General features: G+C 35.3%; 2 protein-coding genes across 2 annotated transcripts; both read left to right on the forward strand.

Moving 5' to 3' along the window:
* Window positions 1–3,131: 3,131 nt before the first annotated feature.
* Window positions 3,132–4,616, forward strand: LOC145681671 (glutamate [NMDA] receptor subunit 1-like). The gene has a single exon (XM_081753291.1). It carries the CDS (start codon window positions 3,132–3,134, stop codon window positions 4,614–4,616), a length of 1,485 nt encoding a protein of 494 aa, XP_081609417.1.
* Window positions 4,617–19,287: 14,671 nt separating this feature from the next.
* Window positions 19,288–20,226, forward strand: LOC145681672 (glutamate receptor ionotropic, kainate glr-3-like). Its single transcript, XM_081753292.1, has one exon. The coding sequence runs from the start codon at window positions 19,288–19,290 to the stop codon at window positions 20,224–20,226; it is 939 nt and encodes a 312-aa protein (XP_081609418.1).
* Window positions 20,227–27,359: the final 7,133 nt, after the last annotated feature.

Genomic DNA, 27,359 nt, shown 5'->3' on the forward strand with positions numbered 1-27,359 from the left:
GTAGCGGCGAGAATGTTACTACCGCGAGCCTTACTGGCATTGTTCACTCCTTCAGCTCCCTTTTCTTGAAGTGTGATGAGGTTATCGTCAGGATTTAGGCTTCTGCAGATGATACACAAACGTGTAAGGGAATCAGCCATGGTTTTTCAGTGCCTAGGTTCATGAAAGACTATGATATGTAGAAAAGTTTATGGAACCCCATTTCCAACGACGTATCGTTTGTACTACCTATACCCAACGATTATCAGGGTTGCCAGAGCCCAAGAAAGGTAAAAGTGTAGATTTTCCCAATTTTTTCAAGGTTTCTTCTTCTTCTTTTTCTACAGGTTGGGCACGGGGAGCACAAACGATACATCACTGGCAAGGGGGTTCCGTAAGCTTTCCAACGCGGTATGCTTCATGTCTCTGTGACAATTAGGGAGGATGCTAGATCTAAGGAACAGAAGTTAGACCACAGTAAAAAATATACACAGTGACCCTTCTTTGTCCGCGGTTCCGAATTTTTATTTCCCTTACTGTTGAACCTACGTCCTTCATTTTTTATATTATTGTTACCGATGTCTGGTATACGCGTGGGAATTTTTCTGCCGGCGTATGAGGACGTACAGTGTTGCCAGGGTCCAAGAAATATCAATTAAAAAACAAAAATCAACTTTCTTCTTCTTTTTCTTCTACGGATTGGGCATGATGAGTACAAAAGTCACTTCGTTGGAATTTGTGGTCTATGAGCGTTCCAACGAGGTATCATTCATGTCTCTGTGTCAATTAAGAGGGCTACTAGAGCCGCCAACGTAAAGGTCTACGATTTTTTAAAAAAAAAAAACATGGTCGGCCATTTTGAAACCGTTTTTGGGGGTGTTCCCGTGGTCCGATTTTGTCGGATTTTGGATATTTTCATGAGGTGAGGTACCTAAACAAAATACAGGTGTAAAACTAAAGGTTGCAATTTTGCCCAGGTTGAGGGTAAAATTGCTCTAGATTTCCTGGACTATTGTTAGATTTGCAGCATGTAAATGTAAGCTTGTGCAAGCCTTCAAACTCAACCTTGGAGGCTTGAGTAAGGCTATTAAATGTCTGAAATGCTATTATTGTAGCGGCTCTTTCAGAAGCGCTGCCACATAAGACGTGGAAGTACAGCTTAACGTAGAATACTATCCAAATGAGCTTCTCCGGGGATCGAACCCGGGTGTATATGTGATGTTAATATTACTTATATTAAATTTCACTCTGAAATGTTAACCCACAAACGCCCCTTGTGCTACCAGTGACCCACTTTATGTTTCACTACGTTACATGGGCTATATCATTCATTTAGGCAAAAAAAACCGTTGTTCCACTTCAGGCACACTACCCGTTCTCTTGTAAGAGTTTCGTTCACTTCTCTTCTCAGGTTTTCGATGTAACACGGTATTGTTCAGGCAGTTGCTAGTGTATGCAAATTTTTGTTACCTAACTGGTCTTGGGGGGGCGCGGTGGCTCAGTGGTAGAGCGTTCACCTCTGGTGCTAGGGGTCTCGGGTTCAAACCCTGCTCCCGCCAAGTGAACTTTGTGGTGGACAAACACCGTGTGCGTGGGTTTTCTCGGGGTTCTCCCGTTTCCTCCCACTTCCTTCATTCCACCATTTCATTCATTACTCATCATCACCGTCTCCTTTAGCCTAGCCGGCATAACCGTGGGACGTAAAACTCAAAAATTTCATTTCTAACTGGTCTTGGGCGTTTGTGGGTTAAAGTTATGGAGAACAATAATTAATCTAATACAGTGGAAGAAAGGAAAAGCACTTCTATGAGATTTTACTTGTCCCGATACCTTCGTCCATCAAATCTGCATTCTTCTCTAGCACAAGCTGGCAACGTGGCTGCTCGCCGTGATACAGAAAAACGCAAAAAGTACAGCAATTTACTTGACAAATATCATTTTGTCACTATAGCTATCGAATCAAGTGGTTCCTGGGGTCCCGAAGGTCTTAACTTTATAAAAGAAGTCGGACACCGCATTTGTTTATCGCCAGGAGACGCTAGAGCAACCCCTTTTCTACTGCAACGTATCAGCATGGCAGTATAAAGAGGGAACGTTGGATCCGTTTTGGGAACGCTACCCTGTGATAAGGAACTGGAGGAGATCTTTTTTCTGTAATCATCTCGGCGAAAGTTTGAAAGTGCTGTTGTTTTACAGTTTCTCGACAATTGTTAATCATTTTAAATTAACCTATATATGTTTATCGTGTAATTATGTTAATTTGTTTATTCTTTTATATATCGCAACAATTGTTCCGCAGGTGTTGTCAATTTCCAATATTATTGTTCTCATACCCTATGTTTCCAAACATATATTGTTAAATTGTCTTGCATTGTTAAATTTGTCTACGTGCTTGTGTTGAGTTCCTTTTTCTAGTATAAACAATTCTGTAAAAAATATTATTATTATATATGATATTCTGTCGTTAATAAATGAATTAAATTAGAATAAAAAAATCTTAGTTATTATTTAATTAGTTACGAACATTCAAAGAAATTTGAAAAAGAAATCAGCAAAACCGATCTGTTAAGATTACAGAAAACAGAAAATTAATTTCACACGTAACTAATGTGGCACAACAACACAAAGATTGCATAAGTATTTAACGATGTGAAATTTATTCAATTTACTGATTTTGTTTTTATATTACAGGCTAAGATGAATACCTGGACATGAAAGAATTTCGTTTTTTATTAATGATCCTCTTCACCTTGCTGAAGGAGATTCAATGCACTATTGGAGACAGCAATATCTATAAACCACTAATTAATTTAATGGACACAACATTCCAAGAAGAAATATCATCATTTCTCTATCAGTACTTTTCATTTAACAATACTGTGGCTACAAACATTGTTGTTGTTAGTGACAATGCTTTATTGGAATCAAATCTCTTACGAAACATCAACAAACAACACAGATCAACTTATACTATCTTTAGTTTAGAATATTCAGCGGTTGGGTTTACAAACAAAAACGTGACACCATGTCAATTTCAATATGAATATTTTCTCATAATTGTTAATGATACAATTGCCTTACAAGAATTTATTCAACGACAAAAATGGAACATTATTGTTTGTAATTCAAATGCCATATTTGTTGTGTTATTGATGTCAAGTGTGCAAAATGTGGAGGAAATATCAGACACAGTGTTTAATGCAACATGGTCTGTGAAATTGTTGAATGTTATTCTTGTCGTTCGAATGAGTCATCTCCATGTAACTAAAGCTGGTTCACGTATTATTGCAGTTACGCACAATCCCATTTCGAATGAAACTAAAGTTTTAAATGTTAGAATTGAAACCAACACTAATGCGTTAAGATTGAAAGATTTAGTACCATTAACTGTAAGAACGATGAATGGCTATCCTCTTCAAGTGTGTTTAATAGATAAGTCTTTGCCACTACTGGATGTAGTACCTACAGTCAATGATAATTTTGAGTACCGTGGAGTTTATGGACAAATGTTTACTTCTCTGAAACATTATTTGAATTTCACTCCTGTCCATTCATATGTGAAACTTGTTCATGCGGGTGTGAAACTTCCAAACGGTTCATGGACCAATCATTTAGGAGAATTAGCCAATGATCGAGCTGAGTTTCTTGTTACTGGAGTGTCGATTAATTATGAAAGATATCAGGAGTTTGGATTTACGGTACCTTTGCAAATATTTACCTTAGTAATTGTAGTACACAAAGCTGAGTCTTTGCCTCGGTGGAAATCAATTCACTTGGCGTTTGAACTGGAAACGTGGATCATGATTTTTGCAACATTTATTGTTATGTATGTTGTTATAAACTTATTGAAAAGGTCCAATCATCTTTCGTTAGATAATGGACTAGTTTTTGTAAACATGCTTTCTATTTTACTACAACTGTCTGTATCACAACCGAAACAGCATTTAGATAGGTATACTTTTTATTTGTGGGTTCTATTTTCTCTTATAATATCGTCATTGTACCAAAATCTAATTTTATCGTTTCTAACTGTTCCAAGACACTATCCTGAGATAAGGACATTCGAAGATGCTGTAAATGCGGGAATAGTTTTATATTCTAATGAAATTTTGTTGGAACGGTTAAAAACAAGTGCCAGTCCGTCGTTAAGAAGGCTATACACACAATCTTACACTATCCCTAGTGGGGTAGACGAATTGGTCCCATTTAGTAAGGACAACACGATAGGAATAATTACTTCCACAGACATAGCACCATATATTTCTAAATTGGTACCAGGTTCTAAAAAATGTTTTGACGAAGTAAACGTTATCGATGAAACGTTGGGACTCATGATGACTTCTTTCTGTGTCTCCAAACATTTTCCATTCATCCAGAGAGTGAACTCAGTAATGGAGAAAGCGATTGAATCTGGATTAGTATCAAAATGGTATGAAGAAGGAATGTTCCTATATGGCGACATTCAGTCAAACATTCCTTGTGAAGCTAGTAAACGTGAGCCATTAATCCTTAAACACTTGTCGCCATGTTTTATACTTCTAGTCACCGGGATAATTGTATCAAGTTTTATATTTATTTCTGAAATTTATTTCATCCCATTTCACAGGACAAAACATTTGCATCAAATTAAAGTTTAATGTTTTATACATAATAGCGAGTAACACCATGGAGAAAAGAGGTCTGTTGATTCGAAATAACGTGTTACAACCTTTGAACTCACTTGTGATATCCTATCGAGTTTTGTCTTAAAGCAATGTATCTATTTTCCCTTAATCTCGCACAACTTCGCCTTAGGTACATAACCTCTCGCATCCAAACAGGCCATCCGCTTTTTTTGGATATACTTCACACTGACGCACTTACCGACGCAGCATACCGATACAAGCACTCCCCATTAAATATCTTCGTATCTATGTATGTGACACATGAACAACTTCCTGCGGCTGAAAGGGAAATATATGAAGTATATGTCATTGATCATCATCTTCCTCATCTCTTTCCATCTTAGCACAGATATCCTCATCACTAATAAGGGCTTCCCAATGTGTTCATTAGTCCCGAGCCGCCCCGGGACAGAAGATTTAACCCTGCATCTGTCTCACTAATCAAACTCTGTCTGTGATGTGTAAGCACTTCACCTCATTTTCATAATCATCATTATTCTATTATATTTCTTATGTACTGTAATTCCTATTAGTATCCTAGCACCTCAAACATATATCTGCACTTTTCTGTTATTTTTTTTTTCAGAAATAATCTATGGATTTATTTTGCATTTATTAATCTTTGTGTTCATGATTACTGCACTTTGCCCATATATATCATTATCTTGAAATCAATAAAGATACTTTGAACTCCATGCCAAAGAGAGGGCGTAACCCTCTAGTGGCTGGGAGTAGGAACTTATTTTACATGATAAAACCAAAATTGATGAATAAAGTCTTCAATGTTACCCTATTCCCGTACCCGTAAAAAAAAAAAAAATCCCTTATAGCAAAGATTCTAATTGTAGATGTTCTATTGATCCAATTGAAATTGTCCAAGAAATGGAACGATACATTTGCCGCAGTCCAAATATGCGCTCAGTTGGACTGACAAATGCCCTAACTCCAATAAATTAAGAATTGGAGAAACACTTTCACCCAGTTGTATGAATGGTTCCCTTTTTAGGAAGGTTTAGGTTGTAAACAGTGTGTTGGAAAAGCTTTCTGTAAGCAGGGAATTATGAAATATTAATTATGATTTTGTTTGCCAAAATAACATAAATATTAGTTTTTCATTTGATATTAAACTTCAAATTTCACGCCTGAAAAAAATGCAATTTTGGATTTAGGCACTTATCATCTAAGTGGTCTAATTCTAACTTAAATTGAATTCGTCTTAATGTGGAAAATAGAAGCCCCCAATTCACTAAAGACTCGAATTATTCAACAAATTTAAACGAATTACTCCTGCTCATAAAATATTCACTCGATTCTTCACCAATTATGTTATGTTACGTTGTCATGGGTAATGATGGGTTCCGATTGCAGGAAGTAACCTTTGCTGCTTAAAAGTAATTGAAGTGATTACGTAGGAAACAGACATGGCTGCTTCAATTCTCCGAAACGTATCGTGGAAAACTATGCAAAAATAGCCCTTAGAGATTATATCACACACCATTTTCAAATTTGCTAGAAGTTGTTAGCTCTTTACGAAATATCATAAAGTCCAATGGTGTCACTCATGGGAATCTCGATTTAATCCTGAATCACACTGACACACTACTCGTCAATTGTAAACAATGCGAGAAAAGAACGTGTCACTTTTTAATTGCCAATATCTAAAGTAAAAGCGTCATAACGTCTGTTTCTTTTTTGAACCTCAGTCAGGATTTGAGGTACACAGTTGACGATACTGGGATATCCTGACCTAGATCTGGAGGGGTGGCGAAATGTTAAATTCTTTCGATAATTGAGTAGATATCAATCGACTATCATACATGGACAAAGTTGGCATCTGATGGGTTTGATTATTGTGCTAGAATACCCACCACCATTTCCTTTCACTGCTGATTTACGACCACTATCAAATATTTTGGCAAAGATGGGATGAAGTACGTCTCCGCATGCCTCACGTAAGAGCTAGCAACCATGACTTGAAGTAAGAGGTGAAATCTGATACTACATACATGCGTTTAATTTCAAAGATTTAATTTCGAGGCTATCAAGACGAGATCGAGACTTGGTCTTCATGAACGGGACCGCGATAAAGAAGAGACGCCAATTTTTTACTCGGTATGATACAAATATTAAGACTGCAACCGAGACAAGACAAAGTGTCTGAAGTATAATCTCGTATCGCTAGCATTTCTACTGTACAATAAAGTCCGTCTATTTGTAACACTGGCCGGATTGATTGTTCATACTGTATCCTGTATCGCTAGGCATAGAGTAACATCTTTTGGTATCAATTTTTCTGTAGAGCGGTTATTTCAAACTGTATGCTCCATGACGTCACAGATAGTTGCAAGGATTCTCAGCAATCACACTCACAGAGGGGAAACAGAAGGCAGGAACCTAAGTCGATAGAATACACTGGAAGACATTGATTTTGCAGATACATAATTCGGGTATTCATAAGTAATCAGACACAGTTAACGTTTGTTTTATTCTATTCCACCTTTATCGTTCCCTCCTGTTTTTGGTAAATCTGTGGTTCTCATTGTAAAAGACCGCTATTAGGTCACACATTGAAGAGTTGCAAATTGCTACTCTGGAGTAATGTCTTAAGTGTTATCATATGTGGTATGATTCAATACATTAGAGGCTTTGCAGAATGTCTTTATTGATTCTAACACAATAAGGTGGAGGTACCAAAATACAAATAATCAAAATCAAATAAGAAAGAACTTCCACCATATAATTATAATACAGTATTACATCGGTACCCTTATCCAAGCATGAACATCTGAACCTTCCGTAATTGTCATGGAACGACATTATTTTTGTGTGATCCGCGTATCCATTGACAACACTAGAAGGAACAAAGGGGGTAGGCGGTCTGAAAAGATTTTGTCCGCTCCCTCGGACTAGGTCCGTAGCCAGGATTATTTTATTAGGGACACACCTTCTTGTGGAGGGCTTACTAGAATTTATTTTCATGATACAATTATTGTAATATCAGCAAATTACTGTATTATCAGTATTTCTTTTAATTTATTTCATGCGTAGTAATTTGGAAACCCGATTTAAATTTGCATCGCAATTTATAATTTTTGTATCACACTTTCGGAAGGAAGGGAAATTATTATATGCGTACTTTAAGGTTTTGCATAGACATGAAATAACAAATACCAACCTTTTTTGTATGTAAGACAACGTATATATTGTAATTTTGCTGATTTTCTAAGATACTGACTGGTTTTGAATGTGCTCGTATGGATGTTCTTTTTCTTTTTTGCTAAGTCTGTAATATCATTACGAAAAGGAAACTGTTCATTACATACCCCAAGAAGTGGACAGTTTTATGGCAGCAACACAATAACTTAATACGTAAAGGTATTAATTTCCTAACTTGTATTGTAAGAATACTATAGTTCTTTATTTTGGTGAAAAACAAGATCAAATTAGCAAAATGACATTTCTGAATCAACACGATGAAATAATTACGTAGATGTGTCATTTACGAAGTACTTACTAGAGCTTCAAACAACAGAGAAGAAAAGAGGATATAGCTAATAGGTGCCTGTTTTCATTTCTCTATTTACCTAATCTCCAGAAAGTAAGCTGAGATCTTGTATTTCGAAAGACCATCGAGGTTCTTTATTTCTTATTACGTTATGAAACGTTATGACATTGTTTCCTTGTTATCAATTCTACAGTAAGTGTCAAGTAGAAGTAATATAGTCCTTAATCCATAGTGCACTGGTATGTGTTAAAGATAAATGGGGAGAAACCTAAAGAAAAACCTCGTTATTAAGGGGCGAGAATTACCACAACTATATGTGATATCAAAAAGGACCTTTTTCTCACGGATGAAAGGTTATAATATGCTGTCATTGGCCTAAAAGTACTTCACTTCGTTAGTAAAATATGGTCATCAACACATTGTATTTTGAGGTGCAAGTATTCGTTGTTCGTTTGTCAATTTTGTGATTTTGTTTAGCAAAGCACAATGAGATACCGTTTAAAAGAGGGCTTACTATAAATATAAGAGATAAAGTAGAAACTCAAGAAACGTTATTTCTAATTTGAACTACTCTTCCATTTAAACCTATATTATTTGAATAACTGAAAAGGCAGAGCTCTCAGTTGATCCAAAAGTGATCTATCACACTAACCATACATTTCAATAGTATATAAAGCCACGCTATAAATACTTCATAACAAGATGTATACATGCTTGGCATAGTTGAGAACTTATATCTTTTCTGTTGTTAATATCTAATGAAGTAGAATTTTGCAATGTTTTTAGGGCTTTTTTATTTATATATTCTACATATTTTATTATAACACATGTATTAATAAAATCTGACCCAAAGTGTTTGAACAATTCTAGTAGTAATTGCCCTTAAAAACCTTACAAGTGTAAATGAACCTTTGTGTATTTTTCATAAACGTATTGTAGGAATAATAATAAAATACATGCTTATAAAATAAGAACAGAATTATTAGCTGACTCTTTTAGACAGAAAATTGTCTGAAAATGACAACACATTGTGAATTGTAGCAAAAGTCCCTGATACTAAGGTTCATAATGAAATATTTACGTGATGAAAATGAACAATAGAATACAGCAATTTTTAAATTTTAACCTTAAGTAAACTATCCTTATCTTTGAGAGTAGAAAGACAATTCGAAATTCCCCTTCTAGAATCACTTAAAAACCCTCGTTTAACACCGTCTAAGCGGATGGGCACCTAATAACCGTCACGACCGATTTAACGTTGATTGGGTAAATAGCTTTTAAGTGATTTTGAAGTTTATTTTGCTTTTCATCCTTGTGTCGTCGCTTAAGTTGGGTGAAAAACAATTTGCCACCTACTGTACTACTTATTTACTATATGATGGGCGTTCCTTTTGCGTGCCATGCATTATGTTTGTCATTTGTTAGAAAATAGCTGCCAGCGCAAGTTCTATTCTATTCTAAAGAAACGTATCCGTGGCGAGGATATAACAAATTTGCTGAGCGGTTTTACTTTAACAACTAAAAATTCTGATAACTCTGAATAATATTATTCCAGTGAAAGTGATAACAATAATGAGTTTGATGATAATTGTACTGTTAGTGATGCTCCGTTACCAATCCAGTGGATTGACTTTGTACAAATAAAGAGGAGTAGTGGTGATAAGCAGTGGGCTGAAACAAGTACTCATGAAATAAAGCTACTGGTATGTCTTTTAATATTGCAAATTATTGTACAGTGGTCATTTTCAGCCATTTTTACTAAGAAGATGATAATAAACACTCAATTCTTCAGTAAGATAATAACTGAGAAGCAATTCCATTTTCTGCTGAGGAACTTGCACTTCAATAACAACAATTAGTAGGCCTATAATCCAAACAGGTAACCAAATCGTAAGCTTTATAAGATCAGACCTGTTCTCGATGATCTCGTATCAAAGTGGAAAAAACTTATACACCAGAGAATAATATTTGTGTTGATGGAAGTCTACTTCCTTGGAAAGGACAATTAGGTTGGAAGGTATACTTTGATAATAATGCTGATAATAATAATGGTGATAATGATACATGTATCTGATTTGCACAATATGTACCCAACTTTATTAAAAGTAATTCACCGGTGGAATTACGTGAGAATAATACTTGTACCAATTATAAGCTATGCATTATTTACTTGATTTTGTAAGAGAAAATTACCAAACACGTGATAAATCCATCATTGAAAATTACCCGCTTAAGAAGTTAAAACTTGGTTCGGATACGTTGAAAGCTTCTACTAGAAGGTGCATACCCAAGGTGAAATCTATACAGCAGAACCACCATGTGTCACAAAACAAAATTTCTGAAAATTATTTTGTACGAAAAGGAAAAATGTAGTGAATATAAAAGGTTGTAAAGTTGGACTTTACAATGATTGCATATATTAATATGTGGCTACAAAAGACTTCAAAAGGCTTTAAATGACTGCAAATGACTATGTTAAATACGTTAGTATTATTAGAAATTCGTTCTTCTCCTAATACTGTACGTAGTATGAGATTAATTTCTATCAAAACGTTGAGACTTGTAATATAATGTAAAGTGTAAATCTCATTCAATTGACTACAGCCTGCACAGAGGAAAAAAAGGTATGTGGCTTACGCTTGTAGGTTACATGCGTAAATCTTGTAGTGTTTGGACTTAAAGTACTGCTACAAACACTGCAGTAGTAGCATCTTGCAGCAAACGTATAACTTGAAGACGTAAGTTTTGTAGTACTGTCCGTATTTGTTCCATCTTGTACGTACTTTCTGTATGAATATATAGGCAGTAAGCATTTGTTTTGGACAATATTAATCGGAAATCACACGGTCACTTCTTACACAATCATGAAGAAGATGGGTGCTAATGTTCAATACGTAAGTTCAGTATGGTTTAGAAAAGCCTAGCTACTCATTCTCTTGTGATCATATGTGGCATATTGTAGTACTTTGACTTCAAATAAAGATAAAAAGTTTAAGTAACAAGCACGTCTACGGTACATCTAAGTTTGCTGTCTATTCTCCTTGATAGACTTAACCTTAGTGATTCTCTTCCGGCATGGATTTGTCAACTGTTTATTTTAAGTCATGCTTCAAGTCCAGACAGCCTTGACGTATAAACCTGCATACACCTAGATCAGATGTAAGAACAAAGGCTGCGCCAAACGACATGTATGTTTGGTTGAACTTTCATAATTCTGTCTGTGTATTGCTTAAGTCTAAAACGTCACGCTTGACAGATGTGTCAATTTAAAGGAATTTTACTGCTAACTTTCTGTTATATATTATTGGTAAGACTGAACCAATGTTGCAATCGAGGAACTAATAAGTCTGTTATAGTCTTAGCTAGGTCTGCAACTGTGCAAATGCAAGCTTGTGCAATCCCACAGACGTAGCCTTGAAGCCCACAGACGGTACTAAAAGTCTGGAACGTTATTAAAGGTGGTTAAAGACAATTTGCTTTTTATTAAATTCTATATGTGGATAACAATAAACATTTTTTCAAAGAAAGGCGTACGGGTCCAGATTTTATTAAATAGCACCGTAGATTTGATACGTTTAAGCTATAGATATCTTGTGCCTTCAGATTAAACACAGTTCAACTCTATCGACAAATCCTATTTGAAAAATGACCAATAGAAAACGTGTTACCAATATTATGTCTATAGAGACAGGCAAGAAGATAACACTGGGCTCCCCAGTTTCAAATTAAACTGTGGGAAAACAGTTAGTAGGAATAATTATTTCTTACCTGACTGGCAAAACCAGAGATAAATTCAGAGGGGGTTTAGAGGGAATTTGTGTCCTCATAAATATAAGTTGTGGATTGATTATATCCTAAAACAATGATATTTACGCTTACACCACCCATACGTTTATGTTTTATCAAATGCTTTTAATCCAACTTTAGCAAAGTGTTGGATTTCGATAAAGATCCTAAACGGAAAATACAATCTAATAAATTTTTAAAAGACAATTCCGAAAGGCAAGATTTATTATTTCATAATCGTTTAAGACCTGAAGAATAAATTTCTTCTTCTTCACCTCCCTTTTCATTTAAAGAACTCACATTTCTCGAAAAACTGAAATGAAATTTCTTAGTTTAACGCCCCAGGGATATGCTCTTTAGGCTAAAAGGAACCATTGATTATTGAAAGTGAATAGTTGCAAAATAAAACTTTTCGTGCTTTTTTCACCGGGAATCAAATCCGGCATCACGTGTAAAGGTAAACGCGCTAACTGCTAAAGCAACCGAGAGAATTTTCACATTTAAATCACAAACGTAATGATAGTAAACTTTGTTGAGCCTTAACCTTCATTTGATTTAAACTTACTCATACAAGATTTCACACAAGAATAAACTACATTCGAATCAGGAGCGAATCCAGGGGAAGGGCGATCGGGGCGATCGCCGCCCCAGAAGAGGAAACTTTTTTATTTTTTATATATAAATAAAACCCATTTCAAAGTTGGGAACCCTTAAAAGTAGCAGTATGACAACCCCCCCCAGAAGTCGATCCTTGATCCGCCCCTGGTTTGAATGTTATTAATCCCTTCAGACCAAACTTATAACACCGTGACATTGACCAGATGGAACGAAATGGCAATCTCGCATTTCACAGCAATTAGTTTTAATATTTGTTTTGGAGGAAAATTTTATGTATAACATGTTATTACCTCAAAAATTACTGATAACAGTTTTAAATAATTTATACTAGTATTTAATTTTATTAATGGAATGCCGTTTGCCATTTTCCTTCTTGGAATGAACTAAAATCATACAAATTTCTAGTTAGTATTATAATCTAGAAATCGGGGTTTCAATGCTACTTGCTATTGAATTCAATAATTGCTACGAAATCGTATGTAACCTTCTTGTATGCAAAGCATGGATACTGTCTAGCGATTTAGGATTTAGATTTCGGGGTTTTTGGCATCTAAGGTCATGTTAGCCCGTCACGCTTTGAAAGATGAAGTCCCTTTGCGAGCACACCATTCGAGAAAGGGAAGGAAGGAAGCGGGTTGGGACCTATATGTTAGGTCCCACTCCGGCATTTGCTGGTGTGATTGAGGAAAACCAGGAAAACCTTATTCAGGATGGCTGGCTGGAAAAAACCGTTTGTACACATTTGAACTGAGCATCCAGATTGGATACTGTCTATTGAGGAGCCCAGGTGGTTTAGTGGTAGGGCGTTCAACTCTGTTGCATGCTATCCTTGATTCGACCCCAGGTCACACCAAGTAAACGTTGTGGTGGATCATCACCGTATGTGTGGTTTTCTCTGGTTCAACTTCTTCCTTCCACTTTTATTCCACCATTTCATTTCTTTCTCATTCTTCTGTCTCGTTTATCCTAGTTGGCGTAGAGATCTAATTATGGGACCTAAAATTTAAAAATTCATTTCATTTTTATTTTAACATTACTGTCTGTTGAGGACCGTTACGAAGAGATACCGAGGACCATACCCCCTTTAATCTGAGGACCTCAACGCGAGGAAAGGTTCATCTGAGATGGGTAGCTTCATCTATTGCTCATTCATGGCTTATCCGTTTGTATCTTTAATGTTTGTTTTGACTGTCATCATCAAGCCCAAGATAACAGTAATGTATTTTAAATTACGAAGACTTATTTTGTAATGCTACATTCAAATTTGAAAAATAGCCCGAGAACACATTAACTTCCCATTATGTTGCTTAACTAAAAAGGTAATTAATGAAAGTTCAAACATTTTTGAATATTGAGGTATATAATAAAAATGTTCTTAATGTCATACCGAAATGTAGAGTTTCACATTAAAACCCATAGCGATTAGTATCCTTCCTAATCAAGTTGTAACACATACATTAATCATGTACATATAACGATGTTTGATGTCATGTGTCTTTTGTGGATTACAACTATGATATCTCGAATTACAAGTAGAGAGTTATTATCATAGTTTCGTATAAAGCTAATATAAGTATAATGAACGTTCTCATATATTATATTGTAGACATGAAGCTAAAGAAAAGTCATACAATTTAAACATTTGAATAGAACAATGTATACATACAAAATTATAAATAATACAATGAATGATGACAACAATGTTAAGAAGCGTCTTCATTCTATTTCTGCAGGTCTCTTTAAAACCAATCGACAAAACAGAGTACAAGAAGTATTCTCACTGTACGGTACGTTCATTTTAAGTCTTAAATTTATACTAATTTATAGGGCCTATTACTGTTCTTGAACACTGAAACAATGTCTTTTATGCATTTAGAGTAGCAGTGGGATATTCCAGAATGAGTTTAGCTACCAAGCGGATGGATCATGTTCCATTCGTGGTGGAGCAGAGATTTATTAACTAGTCCTCGTACTTTTGCGGAAAAGTAGTTTCGGAGACCAGCATTAGTCTTACATTTATTAGTTGTAGAAAATATCCTAAAATATTGTTCAAACAAAATACACTGTAAAAAATGAGGTGTTCAAACAACACAAAATGACTACTGCTTTAGCGTGTTACTTGTGTGTTATTTCAGCACCAAGCACATCGCCTTCTGAGCATATCAGAAATAACTCGTTACTACCTGAGAGAATTTGTATTGGTATTTATCGTTTAATATCAGCAAAGCTTCGCGAAATATATTTGCACTTGTGCCAAGTAACGAATAATGTTCTATGTTTCCTGTTATTGATCACAATAATATTATTGTAAACCTGTGAATCGCCTGACAACAGTTACATAAGCAACAGTTCTGCCGTCTTCTGTTCATACGTGCTAACACACAAGAATAACAAATAAAGAAAATAGATGCAAGCACTGCTATCTGTATAACTGTTGTCAGATGATTCACAGGTTTACAACAATATTATTGTGACCGATTACAGAAAACATAGGATATTATTTGTCATTTACTATAAATGCGAAATGTATTTCACAAAGCTTTACTCATACCAAACAGCAAACAACGATGCATATACTCACAGCCAATAACGAGGTATTTTTGATATGCTCTGAAGGCGATGTCTTGGTTTTGAATTGGCACACAAGTAACATGCTAAAGTGGTAGTCATTTTGTGTTGTTTCAACACCTCATTTTTTGCTGTGTACTGTTCAGAGATATTTTCCCGAAAAGATTCAGATATTTTTTTTTAAAAGAGTGTAACGTTTCGAACTTTGCTGTCAGGTTGTGAACTCACAACTAATAATAGTGTCAATAGAAATTGAAAAAGTTGAAATCCATTTAATATTCGATAGACCTAATAATAATATGGAAAATTATCAACAATGAAGTATCGTGAAAAATATCGAAGAAAAATTGTCCATTTTTGCGAACGTTGTTTAGTAAGTAAAGAAACAAGCCCTAACGATACAGAATAACGAATATCCTTATAATTTTTCTCCGATAACATTAGGTTGTCCTCTGGTTTGTCGCATATCAGAGTAACAATTTGGTTTAATATGAAGTGGATAATAATCAGCATGGAGTACAATATGAGTATTGGAAAGTCTTTGGATAAGACAAAAGAATATGAATGACGATACAAGAAGGAATTTTAGAAAAGAGAGAAGTAATGTGGAAATGTAACCTGGCCACTGGACGGGACCTACTGGCAGGCTACGGTTTTTGTGACAAAGAACTTGTGTAATAGTTGATGTTTAAAACATGAAACAAGCAATATTCATCAACATCAATTCAAAAATATACATTTCTTTAACACCACATACAGTATACATTTAGTTGATTACATAATATAGAAAATTTAATTTATCATGTTAAATATACATTTGCCATCTCTACGTTTTAGCTCATTGATTTCTGTGAGAGATTGTTCTTCTGTATCCTTTGAAATGAGCTGGAAATTTGATTATTTTGCTACAAGGATTTGATATAGTTGATTCGATTTAATTTGATTTTAGCGTTCCTTTCAGCAGCGAGGCCATTTGAGATGAAGACTAACAGTGAATGTAGAATCCGAACCACATTAAGATGTGCGAATTTTGGGTGGGGAGTTCAATCCCCACCATTAGTGGTTGAGAGAGACATCTCAAACTCACATCTCTCTGTGGACTTTCTTTTAAGAGCGGAAAGATAGTATTACGGACAACAATTCTTCCACTTTTAGCGTCCTGGTTCGGTTCGGGAATCAACACAGTCGTAAACTAATTCTCACAGAGAGAAAGTCACTCATACCGGGATTCGATCCATACCATGATTGCATTTCTCCCCAGAATAGAACATGAAGTGTTTAGACTCCCTTCGGTGGTCTTGTAAGAGGATATTTACTACTACTATTATTCTTAAGTTATAATTATTCTTACTTGAATGGTTCAAGATGGGAATTATTGTCTTTCCTAAATAGACTTGAGCGACTAATTTCCAATATGAACATTTTTATTACAACAAGTGAAGAATAGTGTACATTACCTTTATGAAATTATTCATTGATATCTGGTTATCTTAACTATAATTTACAATAACTAAATCAAACTCAATACGTCTGGTTTGTGGAAACAGCAGGGGCGGATCCAGGACGGACTTTTTGGGGGGCGGTGAGTTCTAATACTGCTACTCAGAGCTACTTGTAAGAGCTCCAAACTCTGTTTTATTTATATATAAAATAAGAAAGTTTTCTCTTGTAGGGGGGGCGATCGCTCCCCTGGATCGGCTACTGGAAAACACTTTATCCTTGTTGACAGAAACGTTAAATAATTGACTATAACCCCATTTACTTTCTTTTTCCACCATAACTTCAAAATTTCAAACTTGAGGAAAATATTTTTTTTAAAAAAACTAACAAATTTGTTAATATTCAGGAAGTTGCTAGAAATGCGAACGGATTCTAAGTATAGGCCAGTGCATGCGTATTCTCTACAAAGCAGGTGCATTCCAGCTCAGGCTTCGTTATATCGAAGTATGACGGGCTATGTGGAAGCAATCACCGACAACCCTACAGTCGTTTCTTCGAACTACCTCAGTTATTCATTGCTGAAAAGTTAGAATCTCAGTGAATCAAGCCGTCTGACGTAGTCAGAATTTAATGCATTTTATTGTGAATAGCACAATGATATTCCGTCCTTAGAGCTATGCACAATTACTAGAACACATCGAACTTTCGGGAATGGGAGCAACTCGTTTTAGACCCTTTTCTTAAATAGATCGTTTTACTTTTTATAAAATATTTAAGGGCTCCTTCCTTTCTCTACGTTTTTCCATTCTAAATCCTGATTTCTTGTCCGACACTCCTCTGGGAATGCCTATAATTTGCCTAAGAAGAACCAAGGTTATCTGACGAAATGCTTCCATAGCAAGAAATATGGTCTTCCTAATATGGATTTCTGTTAGTAAGAGCATCCATATTCCTATTTTGATTTTATGAAAGCAATTTAAGGTTAATTAGGCAATCTACGGATTTCTCGTGCCGACTAGAAATTGCAATATTCATCCATTTTCTCCCTTTTATTCTTTTCTTAAATTTCAATCTTAATTTATACTAATTTCTATATACGAGTGTTAACATCTCTTCTTTTAACTTAAAGGCATTTCTTTCTAATTTAGGAAAACGACCAGAATATTTGTATTTACCATGCAATTAATGAGGCCATGTAATGACGTTAAAGAGCATTTATCAAAGTATGAATCAAGTATTTAATCTAAATTACTTAATAGTCAACACTTGATTTCTCTGTCTCATGCTCCAAGAAATTTACTGTACATATATATGCCTACTCTCCACACGAATCCTGGATATATATATATATATATATATATCGAACATAGTAAATGGCTATTTATCACATTAAATGCGATTAATTACAACGAAAATCAACAATGTAATATTAACTGGTCTATCTTTTGGACTTCATCGTTTTCTTCCATTTCTTCATCTTCTCATTGAGAAAGGAAAATATCCTTTTCCGCATTTCTTGCTACTAGTTGGGTTAAAGGAAGTATACACGTATATATTGATAATTACGAATATTTTCAGTTTTTGTATTTCTTCGAAATTATAAGCTAGCCTACAGTCGATTTCGCTTACTGTTTTTGATTTTTATAAACTGTTTAAATTCTGTCACATCTTAACATAAGTACCCAATGGGAATCGGTCCCGGCTGTTGTATATATATATAACGTAAATTTTACTAAAATTAAATTTACTTAGGTTCTACCAAAATTATACTTAAGAAATTTTAATTTTCTAGAGTAATAATCAATTAAATACATTTCAAGAAGAAAGCAGTTTAACCAAACCGGTTTATTTCAAAGAAAAAGAAAATTCATTCCGTATATAATTAAATGGAGCACAAGAAATCGCAGATTGGGTAGCTTTTCAACAATGTTAAATTTATTCAATCTTCTAATTTTATTTTTATATTACAGGCTAAGATGGATACCTGACCATGAAAGAATTCGGATTATTATTAATGATCCTTCTCACGTTCCTAAAAGAGATTCAATGCACCGTTGGGGACAACAATATTTATAAGCCATTAATTAACTTAATGGATGCAACATTCCAAGAAGAAGTATCATCCTTCCTCTACCAGTACTTTTTGTATAACAATATTGTAGCTACAAACATTGTTGTTGTTAGTGACAATGCTTTACTGGAAAAAAATCTCTTACGAAACATAAAAAAACAACACAGAGCAACTTATACTATTTTCAATTTAGAATATTCAGCGGTTGGTATTACAAATAATAAAGTGTCAACTTGTCAACTTCAATACGAATATTTTCTCATAATTGTTAATGATACAATTGCCTTACAAGAATTTATTCAACGACAAAAATGGAACATTATTATATGTAATTCAAATGTTATATTTGTTGTGGTATTGATATCAAGTGTGAAAAATGTGGAGGAGATATCAGACAAAGTCTTTAATGCAACATGGTCTGAGAAATTGTTCAATGTTATTCTTGTTATTCGAATGAGTCATCTCCATTTAACTAAAGCTGGTTCAAGCATTATTGCAGTTACACACAATACCATTTCGAATGAACTAACGTTTTAAATGTTAGCAGTGAAACCAACAGTAATGCGTCAAGATGGAGAGGCGTTATACCATTTGCTGTAAGAACGTTGAATGGCTATCCTCTTCAAGTGTGTCTAACAGATAAGTCTTTGCCTTTAATGGATGTAGAACCTGCTGCTAATGGTGATTTTGTGTACCATGGACTTTATGGACAAATGTTTACTTCCCTGAAACATTATTTGAATTTTACTCCTGTTCATTCATATGTGAAAGATACTCAAGCGGGTGTGAAACTTCCGAACGGTTCATGGACGCATCATTTAGGAGAATTAGACAACGGCCGAGCTCAGTTTGTTGCTACTGGAGTGTTAATTAATTATGAAAGATATCAAGATTTCGGATTTACGGTACCGTTGCATATATTTACCTTAGTAATAGTAGTACACAAAGCGAAGCCTTTACCTCGTTGGGAATCGATTTATCTGGCATTTGAACCGGAAACGTGGATCATGATTTTCGGAACATTTATAGTTATGTACGCTGTTATATACATGTTGAAAAGAACCAAAAATCTTTCTTTAGATAATGGACTAATTTTTGTAAACATGTTTTCTATTTTACTACAACTGTCTGTAACTCAACCTAAACAGTTTTTAGATAGGTATACTTTTTATTTGTGGGTACTATTTTCACTTATAATTTCTTCATTGTACCAAGGCCTAATTTTATCCCTTCTGACTGTTCCACGACACTATCGTGAAATAAGGACATTCGAAGATGCTGTGAATGCGGGAATAGTTTTATATTCCAATGAAATTTTGTTGGAACGCTTAAAAGTAAGTACCAATCCGTCATTAAGAAGGCTATACGCACAATCTTACACTATTCCTAGTGAGGTAGACGAATTGGTCCCATTTAGTAAGGACAACAGGATAGGAATAATCACTTCCAGAGATTTAGCACCATATATTCCTAAATTGGTACCAAATTCCAAGAAGTGTTTTGACGAAATGAACGTTATTGATGAAACATTAGGACTCATAATGACTTCGTTCTGCGTTTCGAAGCATTTTCCATTCATCCAGAGAATGAATTAAATAATGCAGAAAACAATTGAATCTGGATTAGTATCAAAGTGGCACGAAGAAGGAATGTTTCTATATGGCAACATTCACTCAAACATTCCATGTCAACCTGGTAAACGTGAGCCGTTAAGCCTTAGATGTCTGTCACCATGTTTTATACTGCTAGTCACCGGGATAATTGTATCAGTGTTTACGCTTATTTCTGAAATATACTTGATCCCGCTTTACAGAACAATACATTTACATCGAAAGTAAAGCAATATGTTTTTATGCATATTAGTGAGTGATGGTTTGGAGAAAATATTAATGTGGATTCAGAATGACGCGTTTCAACGTTTCAACTCGCTCATGATATTCTGCCTAGTTTTATCCTAAAGCAAGGTACCTATTTTTCATTATACCAATAGTTCTAGTTGTCCGAATTAAAGATGTCCATTTGCTCGTTGTTTTCAAGTCTGTAATGCTAACGTTACGATGGTTCAAATAGATTCTTAACGGAGTGCGGCAGTTTGGCAGGAAACTCACTAAAAAGTGTGTTTATTTCTCAAATACAAACAAACGAAATGCTGCATGAACTGTAAGTTAACAAGTCACACAAACACAAGCAACAAAGGCTAGTGTCTATTAGAGATAGATGATGTCACAGTTCGGTTTGCATAATTTGCTTAATTACAGGTTCAGTAAAAATACGTTTTTCATGCGTCTCGTAGCAAACAGAACAAACTGCATGGCGTCAATTATTAGTATTTTGCTATTTAATTCCCTACATAACAATTATTAAATAAAATTGACTAAACATTCTACCAATATTAAGACGAAACACGCTATATTTTATGTTATATGTAAGAGACCCAAGCGACTCTTCTTATTATAAGTTACAGTTTTTTGTGGAAGCCAGCTGCAATACTACAGTGAGAATCAGACGTAATTGGTGTGGTGCCCTCTGGTGATGAAAAATACAAGTATTGCGTTTCTACTAGTTTACACATATAAATCAAGTCAAATGTCACTATTATGATGTAGTGCGTATCATGACTGCTTTTGGAGTTTGGATCTTGTTACTTTATCCTCCATGGAAGTGCATTGTAAATCGAAGGTAAGTTTCCATATATGGTACATGGTATATTTACTACAATCAAAATGTACAGTACATATAGATAATAACAATCGAAATGTCAACAAATTGCGTAATATTAAGTAGGTGAAGACCTCTAATCTTGGAAGGCATTTTCCTTCCATTTTTTTTTTTACAACAAATTGGATGAGAAACGACTTACTTCCAAGAATTTTTTAAAGAAATTCAGAAATACTTTCTATAGATCGATTTCCTTCTGGATGCCTTTTAAAGAAGCTTTTCTGTAAACAGTGAAGTAAAAAGCTTTCTGTAAACAGTGAATTATCAAATTATAAACTACATAATTGTGGTTTTGGTTGCCAAAATAACAGAAATATGAATTGTTCATAAGAAAATGAACTTCAAACCAGTGGCGGCGTAAGGCCAACTGGCGCCCGGAGCCAGTGAAGTAGATCGGACCCCTTTTCGAGCAATCGTGATTTATACACTTCTATTTTTGGCATTCATTTACATAATAACTCTTTGTTTACTACTCCCCCCTTTCCCGTTGGTGTGTGTGTTTAAACCATCTTAATTTGGGATATAGTAAATAAATTTGGGTGGCATTCAGCATCCTTGTCTATTTTATTAATGCTCAGAACCGCTTTCAGGCTGGTATCTAAAAATAAAACTGGACCAGAGCTATCGTCGCATATGTCTTTTTATTCAGTTTTAAACAACGGACACGATAGAAAAAGGGTTTGAGATACAAGTTTAACGGAAGCTACAAAGAATCCAAAATTATTCTACATCTAAGTTATCCTAGTTTAGACGTGTACTGTAATTAGATAGAATAGTAGGAGTAATGCTCCTAATAATACATTTAGAGACAAATTTATGTGCAAAATTTAACAATAAGCTGATATTGAAAATATCGCAAATAATAATATAACCGATGCGATTTTTAAACGTAAGCTTTAAGTTTTCTAGAATTTTCTTGTTCGGTTCTCGCCTTTGGTGTTCCTCCTATACAATTTCTCATGTGGTTAAATTTATTCATGTTTTCACACCTGTGAGTTTTACGCTACATGGGTTTTATTTGATTAGATTTTTCTCCTGCAATTAGCCCCATTCACTTTAATATTCGCTTTCTCTCCAGTGATTATACACGATACTTGAACACTTTTTTTTTAAAAAAAAAGAAACCGAAGTATCAGTAAATAATGGCTAGAATAGATTTCTTTCCTGCCTGTCTTCTTCATTTATCTTTTACTAGGTTTCTCTTCAGTGATAATATACGATCTAATTAGTCCCACTGCTTTTGCCGAAATATCAGTGAATAGTTAAGCACTAGTATGTTTCTCTCCTGCTTGTCTTTTTACTATTGTTTCCAGATTTTACACTTGTATTATGCCTACATCATTTTGTAATGAAAATGAAATGAAATCTTTAAGTTTAACGTCCCTCGATTATGCCGGTTAGGCAAAAGGAGACGGTGATAATGAGAAATGAGTGAAATGGTGGAATGAAGAAAGTGGGAGGAAACGGGAAAACCCGATAAAACCCACGAGCACAGTGTTTGTCCACCCCAAAGTCCACACGGCGCGAGCTGGGATCAAACCAGAGACCCCAAGCACCGGAGGTGAACGCTCTACCACTCAGCCACCGCGCCCCTTAAATCATTTTGTGTTTAATAATTCACTCATATTTATATTCTGTCACTTATAACTGTTTCCATTACCATTTACTAACATCCTTAGTATTAGAATATATTATAACAAAAAATCCTGAATATATGGAATAATTGGGAATATATCATAGATTAAATATGTGAACACAGAATTCTACTATGGGTTGTACCATGCTACTTTTCATTACCACCCATCACCAGTCAATTGACAGATCTTCACGGCTTTTTATTATTCCTTTGATACTTCTGTATTTTTATTGTCTTAAGTTGAAACATGAAACTACTTTCATTGATATTTCCACTATCTTAATAGTCTGTGTTCCACCAGCATTCAGAATATTACCTTTCTTGCTTTGGTTGTTGTGGAAATCTCAACTATATTATCAAAATCCAAAGTGGATGCTATTTCATTTTCAATAGAAAAAAATGGCCAGATTCGTGAGTCTTTCTTGACCTATTGTGGAGTGTAAGTATGATTTTATCAGCTAAATTTGGTGAAAGACCGTTCACATGACGCGACAGATACGGGCAGTGTTATCAAAATCTCACGAGCGGTTGCAAACTTTTGTAAGCTTCAATCCGCATTGAAGATACATATTTCAGTATGCCTTGTGAGGAAAAGTCAAGTTGTCCTTTAGCTTTCTGTGCACACTTTGGATAATGGATTATATCCTTACAATCCTGAAATAATTCTACGTCGTCCAGGTCATTCGGGTAGAACAAAGCCAAACCAGAGTAACATGCTTTTAGCCTTTCCTCGCTCTCATCATCAAGCTCTGCACAAAGTTGACAAAGTAAGAAAATAGTTCTATTTTATTTCCATCTAAATATAGAAGGAAGTAACATAACATATAATTCACTTATTTTTCTTTTCTTTTGAATATTTGAACATTGGTTTTTCTTTTATTGAACATTTTTTTCAATCTAAATTTGTGGGCTGAAGTGTAAATTCATATGTCAAAAAACAAGAGCAAAAAAGAGGAAACTATCTAAGCAAAAGGGTTTCGCTCGCTTGTAAAGGACAAAAGAAAAAAGACAAAAGAAAACAAGTGAATCAGCGACTATATCGTCTGCACCAAAGAGCTTTTAATTACTACAAGAATTCAAGAGCCCTAATAAAGTATTATGCACGTTGATCCCTTCTTTGTGCCCTTCCCTTGAACTGATAAATAAATAAATAAATAAACGGTGGTATTCTAGGAAGCATGCTAGCAGACAGAGCCCCATTACTTGCATCATAAGACCTTAGAATGTAAACAACACAATATACTTCAACTTTTATTATATTTTAATCTACACTTTCCTTTATTTTATTCATATTTTAATCCACATACATTTTTTCCTTTAAGTTTCTTTGGGGCCACAAGAGAGTGAAACTTTTATTTTATTTATTTTTCACCTACATTCAGCTGTTTCCTTTATTTTTTGGGGGGAGGGGGCGGGGGAGTTCAAAAGAGTGAAAAATAGTTCGCTTGTACTATTATTTTTCCACCTACATTCAGCCTTTTTCTTTAAAGGGTCTTTCCCAGTAAGATAGTGAAATCGGCCCTTGATCCAAATTCGGTCGCTATTGACCCAAAATGTTACCCTTGAACTAAAACAACCTAAAAAAAATTGACCCCCCTCCCCTTACCGAATTATCGTATCACACATGCTCAAAATTGAATATTTGTTTAATTTTGGTGGGGGTGGTCGAAAAATTTTGAAAGTTTCACAGATTGGAGATGCTTTCTAGGTGTAAATGTGCAGTTGTTTTCAAAACCATCAATGCGTATTTTCTTTACCTTTTTGCGTGTTGAAAATTTCAAAAGATTGTAGAAAAAACTAAGGGGGGGGGGAACATCGCTGATTTTTTGGTTAAACAATTTGTTATGCCCTTAGGTACATTTTTTCGGGGCCTGAAAGTAATGGCAACATTGTCAAAAAGAAATAAAACTGAACACAAACTTGTTTTTCGCGCAGAATTCTCACCGTGGGCCCCTTCAAACAAGCCTTTGACAAAGTTCACAATTTTCCTTTCTCTTCCGTCCCTTCCGATTCTGTCGTTCTTCGGCTGCCTCGACTGTGTCCGTTTCGGAATAGAAACACCAAATATATCTCCGTAACAGTGCTTCCACTGCTACCGACTCTTGCACAACGATGTTACACACACCTCGCGTAGGCTCCTCGTATCTATCAGTGCTTGCTTCACTGGCCACACACACAGTGGCACTCTCTACAGTGAGCTGTGTAACTTTGTTGTGCAAGAGTCGGTTGAAGTGGAAACACGTGTTTCTATTCCAAAATGGACACAATCGAAGCAGCTGAAGAACGACGGAAGCGGACGGGACGCAAGGGAAATGAAAACTGTGAACTTTGGCAAAGTATTGTTTGAAGGGGCCCTATAATGGTGGGGAAACTGTGCGAAAAACACGTTTGTTTTCAGTTTTATTTCTTTTTGACAATGTTGCCATCACTGTTAGGCCCCGAAAAAAATATATGTTGTACCTAACGGTATAACAAACTTTTTAACAAAAAAGTCAGCGACGTGTCCCTCCCAATTTTTCTACATTTTTTTAAAATTTTCAACACGCAAAAAAGTAAAGAAAATACGCATCGATGGTTTTGAGAAAAATTGCACATTTACACCTAGATAGTATCTACAATCTTTGAAACTTTCAAAATTTTTCGACCACCCCCACTAAAATTAAAAATATTCAAGTTTGAGCATGTATGATACGATAATTCGGTAAGGAGAAGGGGTAGGGGGTCAACAGCGACCCAATTCGGATCAAGGGCCGATTTCACTATCTTACTAGGAAAGACTCTTTCTTTGGGGCCCCCAAGAGCGTGCAACGTTTATTTTATTTATTTTTAATCTACATTCAGATTTTTCTTTAAAGTTCTTTCCATGTTCCCAAGAGAGTGAGGCCCTAACCTATGGCTAGTTTAGCTTATACGTAATCCGGCACTGATTAGTTTTATTAGACAGATATTTCTGTTGTTTCATCTGTTATTTTGCGTAATATCGGTCGACAATTAATTGCGTTTACTTTTAGGGAATGTGTGGATTATAAACCTTGATGGCCTTTGTGCGGCTCATACTAACAAGGTTCTTTAGTAATTATTTTCTCCCAACCGTCCGGGGCCACCCTAAAGACTCGAATACTTGAACGATATTGGCTCTTGAAATCATGGCCGGCCTTAAGTGGTGCGGAGTCCAAATGGGAACATTTTGTGGGGCCCTAGGTTTACAACTTGCACCAAGGTCTGTAGAACCAATATATATATATTGCGCTTCTCCCTGCTGGTCTAGTGGTTAGCGCGTGCGCCTGTGGTATACATAGTCTCGAGCCCGATTCCCGGTAGGAGAGCACACACAATTTAATTTTATCATCACTCCATTTCAATCATCCATTTTCTAAAAACAAACCCTGAGATGTCAAATTAAAAGAATATCATTTTCATTTAATTTCAAAAGTTTAATAGAGAGTTTGGAGTCAGAATGGATGACATTCAAAATGTGACCTTAAATAATAAGTGAAAGTTAATAAACTGAACATATGTAAGGTACATTTCAATATAAAATTATACAAATGTATATCCACACCTAGCAATATTAGTGTATCATATCTGAAAAGGACATAGTCATAATACTAATTGTTTTTTAGTTACTGTGAAATGATTTATTTAAACAAATAATTTATTTCAGACAAGACAAGACAAAGGTATTGGCTCCTCCCCGCGAAGTTGGACCAGAACAGGCTATTTTGTCCAGAGAGAAAATAGTTGAATGGATTTGGTTTTGTAGATGAAGATGAAAGCTCACCATCCGATAACATGCAGAGATGGAATGTATAATGAAACTTGGAGATTGCTGTTTGTTTTCAAACCAAATCCAAGGCCGTTGATTGGACAAGGTGAAAAGTAAATGGGATTCACGCTGACTGTATAGAAGGCTGGAGAAGTTTAAACTGAACTGTGGCTTCTGATTGGCCAATGAGCGCCGAGTATTCTTGGCTCTGAAGAGGACTGCTTCAGGTGTCTTTATCATGAAGAGCGGGCAAAAATTGATGAAATCCATAGATTTACTTGAAAAGTTCTTGCTGTCATATCTTCTTGGCGATGATTGTGGAAACACCCTTAGGTCTGAATGTGGGTAACATAACACATAAAATTGATGGTATGATGTGTAGCTTATTCTGTGGAATCGTAGCCGTGTGTGCAAGAACGTCTTTAATAAGTTTGCGTACATCGTCGGGATGCTCCAATTGGATGAGAATGAGAATATTTCACGTCACGATGATTTGAGCAGCATAATTGATTTCTTCCTGTATGAGAGCCTGGACATCAGTCAATGTTATTGGAAACGCTTCTTGTGCGGTGACTTCTTGGTCACCTTCCTTATTTGTAGTATTCTTC

This window comes from Thermobia domestica, chromosome 3, assembly GCF_964235325.1.
Source record: "Thermobia domestica chromosome 3, izTheDome1.hap1.1, whole genome shotgun sequence".
NCBI lineage: Eukaryota > Metazoa > Arthropoda > Insecta > Zygentoma > Lepismatidae > Thermobia > Thermobia domestica.